The sequence below is a fragment of the Phalangium opilio genome, unplaced genomic scaffold (genome assembly GCF_054372755.1).
Source record: "Phalangium opilio isolate 3A_F unplaced genomic scaffold, DU_Popi_V2 ptg000079l_1, whole genome shotgun sequence".
Lineage (NCBI taxonomy): Eukaryota > Metazoa > Arthropoda > Arachnida > Opiliones > Phalangiidae > Phalangium > Phalangium opilio.
In genome coordinates, this window is record NW_028324187.1 from 10406146 (window position 1) to 10412433 (window position 6288).

The 6288-nt window shown below is 35.5% G+C and overlaps 1 protein-coding gene across 2 annotated transcripts in view; it reads left to right on the forward strand.

Annotated features, from left to right (window-relative positions):
- The window catches only part of LOC149654888 (uncharacterized), a 36727-nt gene extending 33022 nt beyond the window's left edge, over positions 1-3705 (forward strand). For both annotated transcript variants that reach the window (XM_089846587.1, XM_089846588.1), the window contains 5 exons: positions 2004-2120; positions 2231-2344; positions 2415-2540; positions 2613-2735; positions 2833-3705. In XM_089846587.1, coding sequence (XP_089702713.1) covers positions 2004-2120; positions 2231-2344; positions 2415-2540; positions 2613-2735; positions 2833-2849 — 497 coding nt within the window. In that variant the 3' untranslated portion in view covers positions 2850-3705. The remainder of the gene's footprint in view (positions 1-2003; positions 2121-2230; positions 2345-2414; positions 2541-2612; positions 2736-2832) is intronic.
- Positions 3706-6288: the final 2583 nt, after the last annotated feature.

The window sequence follows — 6288 nt, forward strand, 5'->3', positions numbered from 1 at the left end:
CTAAATATTAAATACGTTTGAATTTAAAATATAATCGTTCACCCTGAACTAAATATCGCAAAAAAAATAATAATAATAAAATCGAAGTTGGTGGTCGATTCGATTCGATCTATCGAGTTTTACGATACAATTATTGAAAATAATCAAGGAGGCCCTTCTCTTAAAGTACCCCTTGGAAACCAGCGCGCGCGCAAACTTTAGGGTTCATCCCAATATGAATATTCAATAGGGATAACTCACGAACAAAAGTACTTGAAATTATGTTTATGGAATCGAGCATTTTAAATGAATGAAGCTAATCCCGAAGGTGCACGTTTTCAATTTCTTACAATCATTCCCGGGTAAAGCGAGCGGAAACCGACGGGGTTCAAAAGGGGCTTTGGTTGGGGGTCAATGATAGATTCGCTTCTCATTACGCGCCGGCCTAAGAAACGTGCGAAATCACTTACGATTGTATGAAGCCGTTAATGATTTGCTGTTGTATAACCAATCATACAACTGCCAATTTTAAAACCTCAGCTTCCCTTGACGCGTAAATAGTTAAGATATAATAAAATCGTGCAAAAATTAAATTGGAAAATTAAATTTTCTTAAAAAATAATAACTATAAATGATATAGAGTTTCAATATTTCCCGGTTTTTTTTTATGGCACCAAAATTATTTATTTCGTGTCACGTGGTGAATAAAATCACGCGCGTCAAGAGATCATTTTCTCGGAGCGTAAAATATTGAAAAAAATTAAAAAAAATAATTTGAAAATTCATATAGGGGTAATTAAATTATAATTTCAATTGAGATGAAAATTCTAAAGCGCCCACTTAAATTCAGTCTTTTCTAACAACCTCCCTCGATATCGCACTGCAAAACCACATTTTTTCTCAAGAAAGCAAAACAGACTCCACGCGTGAATGAATTAAGCTGTAATTAAAGCTATATCTCAAATTCGAGGCGTGAAGCCAAAATAGGCGAAAAATGGAGGCGGGGGACGGGGGGAGTACACCCAAGCCATTTAGAGCGCATTGACACGTGGTGTACAATATAATTCTGGCGAAGAAGAACAGAAACGCGGCTATAAGTAGTAGTAGTAGTATAAATGATGTACTGCACCATATCTCCCCTTAAAAAAAATAACCACCAAAAACTTGGTTTAAAAACACACTTTCGCCTTTCAATAGACGAGTTTTAAAAACCTTCTGAACCATTTAAAGCTAGAGTCTTTGATGTTTTAAATGTGCAAAAATCTCGCTTAACTCAACGATGAAAAGAAATATTCAAAAGTTCCCGGCCCTTCTTATATACGCGGCTTCATTTAAACTTAAAGACTCTATCGTAAACATACCCGAATAAAGATTTAAATAAAATAAAGAAAAATAAAAACTGACCATTTCAAGGCGGAGCGTCTCGAAGCTTGGGTGTTTAACCGGTTTCAAGGTCGTAAGATCCTCAAAGTCGATGACCCACATAATTTGGGGGATGGCCCGCGGTAATTAAGATTGTTTTAAAATGTCCTTGAAATTCATTTGCATATATTTGAAAGTCTGAACGCCACGCTATCTGGCCCCCGGAGAAATTATCTATAGAAAGAGAAAAGAATTGATTTTATTAAAAACGAGTTTAAAATTAAACTATATTAATATTAATATTAGTATTATTTTTTTAAGCACATAAGTATCGTTACAACCCGTAAGTGCGCTAAAGAGATATAGGCTATTTAAATTCACTCGCGAGTTGCGACTATCACTTTAAAAACGTAATAAATATTATTAAATATTAAGAAGTAGCTGGAAGGTCTAGGTTTGTGGGTGTCTTTAAAAACACGCGGGTAAACATCGTAAATATAAATAGGCAAATTTGAATAAGCGGCTTAACTTGAATAACACGTCAATCTAAATCATAAGCGCCTTTAGAAATTTTGCAAAAAATATTTTACGCGGTGAAAGTTTTCTGTCAAATTAACAAAAAAGATACGAATCATTTGTAATATTTTTGGTTTATTTAACAGGTTGCAAGAACGACACGTTTCAGTGTAAAAATGGCCAATGCATATCTTGGTATTTTGTCTGCGATGGACAAAATAATTGCGCGGATGGAAGCGATGAAGAATTTTGTAACGCCGAAGGTATATTCTAATTTAAAATATTCAAAACTGTAGCCTTGGTTTTTGATTTATAAAAAAAATTAGCTAAGCTTTGGTTTAAAAATGATTAAATACTCTATTTAACTATTTAGAATGTCCGAGAGAAGCCTTCAGATGCAATGACGGTACGTGTTTATCAAGAGCGACAGTTTGCAATGGACGATGGGAATGCCCGGACGGAAGTGACGAAGCCAGGTGTTATAAAGGTATTTGTAAAAATAAAATACCTTTTCAAAACCCCTTAATTAATGACACGTCTTTGAACCTTAATTACAGGTATTCCGTGCGATCCGGACGCCTTTAGATGCGCCAGTGGCCAATGTTTACCTTTATACACTTTCTGCAACGCGGTAATTGATTGTATGGACGGTAGTGACGAGTTAGAGGACGTTTGTGACAAAGGTACAACAAAGGCTTAAGAAATAGGGCAGGGTTTAAAAAACAAGTTTAGTTAAGGATTAAACTTTATTTCAGGTGACAAATGTCCGATTAACAGTTTCCAATGCGACAATAACCGATGCAGATCGTCGGCCATTTTATGTTCGGGCGTGGACGGGTGCGGCGACAACAGTGACGAAACGGGTTGCGAAGTTTGCCGTAAGAAACTAGACCTTATTTCACCTTTGAACCCACCCACCCGAACAAGCAAGGGGAAAAAACTTAAAAATATAATATTTTGTTTTGTTTTTAACAGAATGCGAAAAACCATGAGCCGTCTTTCAAAATCTCATAGCCAATCATTAGAATGCATCAACGATGTTTTCCTACTTCGTTCGTTTTAATTTAATTTAAAAAAGTGTCGTTTTTTGAGTGTTTTTTGTTCCTAGTGTTTTTAGTTTTGTTTTGAAAGAAAAAGAATTTCAAAAAGACAATTACAATGACGTGAAATTTCGGTTCTGGACGCTCAAATATTTTTCAGCGCGCCTAAATTTCAACCAATTAATACGCGACGATAATTTCGGACAATTTTAGACATTTAACGATAAGGCTCTCTTATTCAATCATTCTCTACAACAAAATTTCAATTCGTGTCGCGCGTTTTTCATTAAATTTCTCATAATTCGCGTGGTAAATTTTGGCCTAATTTTAGGTCTATTTTTTTTTTTAAAGAACAATCGTGCGAACTACGAACTCGAATCGGGAGAGGAGGGGAAGGGAAAATTAATTTTATTATGATTAAAATTAAAACCCTTTTAAATAATGTTCACAAATGGCAGCTATATGTTAAACGGAGCATTAAAATTAATTAATTTAATTTAATTCGTAGAAAGTTTAGATTAGTTTAGTTTTGATTTTTTGTGGCGAAAGCGTTAATTTATTTTGAAGTTAAAATTATTTCTGAAGTTTTGAAACGAACTTTTTTATTTTTTTACAAAAAGTTTGATTTATCACGTAAAGGCAGCTAAAATATTTTACTTTAAATATTTAAAATCATTAGTGTCAAGTAATTTAAATTAATTTTTATTATATTTTCGAAAATTTGTTTTTGTAATTTTCGATTTAAAGTGAGACTGCCAATTTTTATGTAAATTGATTTTTGCGGGAATAAAGATGTTTGAAATTAAAATTTAGTATTTTGCTTAATTACTCGGCCCCTGTTTGTCTTAGTCGCAAGTCTTCAGTATGGTTGGATGGGGGACAAATTTAACTATAACATACTCAAAGGACATCCCCGTATCTCTAATAAAACCGGAGTTAAGAGCCTCCAAAGATCAGTGTTAAAAATCATAAGTAACATAATAACAATAAGTGAGACGATACCATAAGTTGACGAAAATTTTGCTTAATTACTCCACCCCTGTTTGTCGTAGCCCTAAGTTTTTAGAATGGTTGGAAAGGCCACAAATAGGACTATAACATATTCAAAGGACAACCCCGTATAATGTATATTATCGACTTTCTCGAAAAACCAGTTCTACCCAGTTCGACGTAAAAACCATCCCTACGTTCATATTGCCATCTAGAAGTCAAACATTAAAATCCAGAGACTAAATATTTAACCCACCCCCCCAAAAAAACTATTAACGATTAATAACTAAACTAATTATAATTAATACAAATATAAAAATATTAATATATAAAATATGATACATTTTAAAAACGTAAAAATTTTATTATTTTAAGATGGGGCGAACAATTCCGGAAGTTTGAAGAAACTCGAATTATTATCGTCTTTAAAGAGCAAAATTTAAAAAGGTATATAAAATAATATTAGACCTAAATAGACATCTAACTTAAAATCTTTTGAAAAAGACGGAATTAGCGAAAAACTTCCTTTCCTTGTTATTAAAAAAGGAGGCATCTCTCTTTTATAATCCTCTTAAGCGTCTTTAGTGCTGCAGTTAAAACGATATTAAAATCAATACCAAGGTCATTGTACAGCGAAACCAAAGCTAATTAAGGCTTCCCCACACACTGGCTTCAACTCATTAAACAAAAACATCCCCCCAAATTTAAAAACAGAGTTTATCACGAAAGTATGACTCGCTACGACTCGGAAAAAGTTAACCAAATAAACGTCATACTGGGCACTAACTACTTCAATCACTTCCATTTGTCTTTGATATAATTAGGGTAGAGTTTATATGGATAATAATGAAACGCGCGTTTTACAATATAGACGGCGCTAAACTACTAAGGTATTATTAAAGAAAACAGCGTTTGTCAAAGCCGAGTTGCATGATGGGGAGGGGGTTATTGTATATAAGAAAGGTCGGGGCTTCGATAAGGCCGTGTGTACGATAATTAACTCTCATCGGCTGGCTCTCTCGAGCGCGACTCTGACCCGATTATCCAAAATATAGTATTAAAAATGAAAGCGTTATTGCACCGAAGAAAGATTAGGCCCGGGGGGGGGGGAAGGGGGTGAACTAGGAGGACAGAGAGAGGGTGCTGGAGAGCTTGGGGATGGGAAGAGACAAGGCACCACGGCATGCATGCACCATGCACGCGGAAAGAGCCTGACAACGCGATAGGATTAAGCGAGTGAAGGATAATGATTTAGAAGCTAATTTGCGCCTGTTGACGAAAGGCATAGTCTCGAGGCAAAGGCTTAACAACCTACTCACTCGGTAGGCTCCTCCTAATAACTAATAAAATATACGCCTGCCTGCCACGCCACGTGCACCACCCAGAACCCTGAATACAACCCCCGAAAATACAATGGGACCAAAAAAAACTCTACCAGAGATAATATCGAAATTTAAGGAAACCTTTGGGAGTTGCATGCAATAAATATGCAAGTGGGAAGACCTTAATTGGCGTCAAAATTAAGACAGAAATCCTCAGTATTTTAATTTGATTACGAAAGGGTTAATCGGGGGCCCAAATAAATACTTTGGAATTTCACGTTTTTCCTCATCAAGGGACAAACAAGTCGTTCATTTATCGCCCAATCAGGGCTGGGTAAAGAAATGGTTAAGGAAAATATCAACAAAAATAATGAGTTCATTTCCAAATCATATAAGTCAGTTAATTCGTTCCTTAACCAATAAGGAAACGAAGGTCCGTCCGGCAAAGTTAAATTACCTCTAATTTCGGTAATAATTACCACTGGTCATTAAAAAAGATAAATGGCCATAGGAGACAAGTTCGATTTCCAGCAAATACACTGACATTAAGAACTAGTTCGCCTTCGTTTCTTTAATGAACTTAGAGGTCAAATTGAGTGGTTGACCTACGAGACGAATGACTAGGCTATATTCCCGGATTTTCCGCGAACGTTTAACCGGATTAGAAAAGCGCACCGCGCGTCGAACTGGCGCAATGTGGTCTATACGAGGAGAAATCAGAATGAATGGAGAGTTAATTCTGATTAATTAAAGCTATTTCGGTCAGGTTTTTATTAAGATAAAACGTGATCACGCTCCTTATCTATACTCGGTGCTGACCCCCCCCCCAACCGACAATCTAATAAAAATCAAGGCCTTAACCATTTATCTAAATCGCGCCGACTTTTATTTCGACATTAACATAAGTAATGATTCAACTGTAAGTGAACACGCGTGTATACCAAATGAATCATTGAATGGTTGGAAGTGGGATGGGGAAATCAGTTTCGAGTCAAAAGCGTGACATTTACATCGCTTTATGGGTGACACCCCTTAAATTTGTGTAAGAAACTGAAGAGATAATGCTAATTTAATTAAGG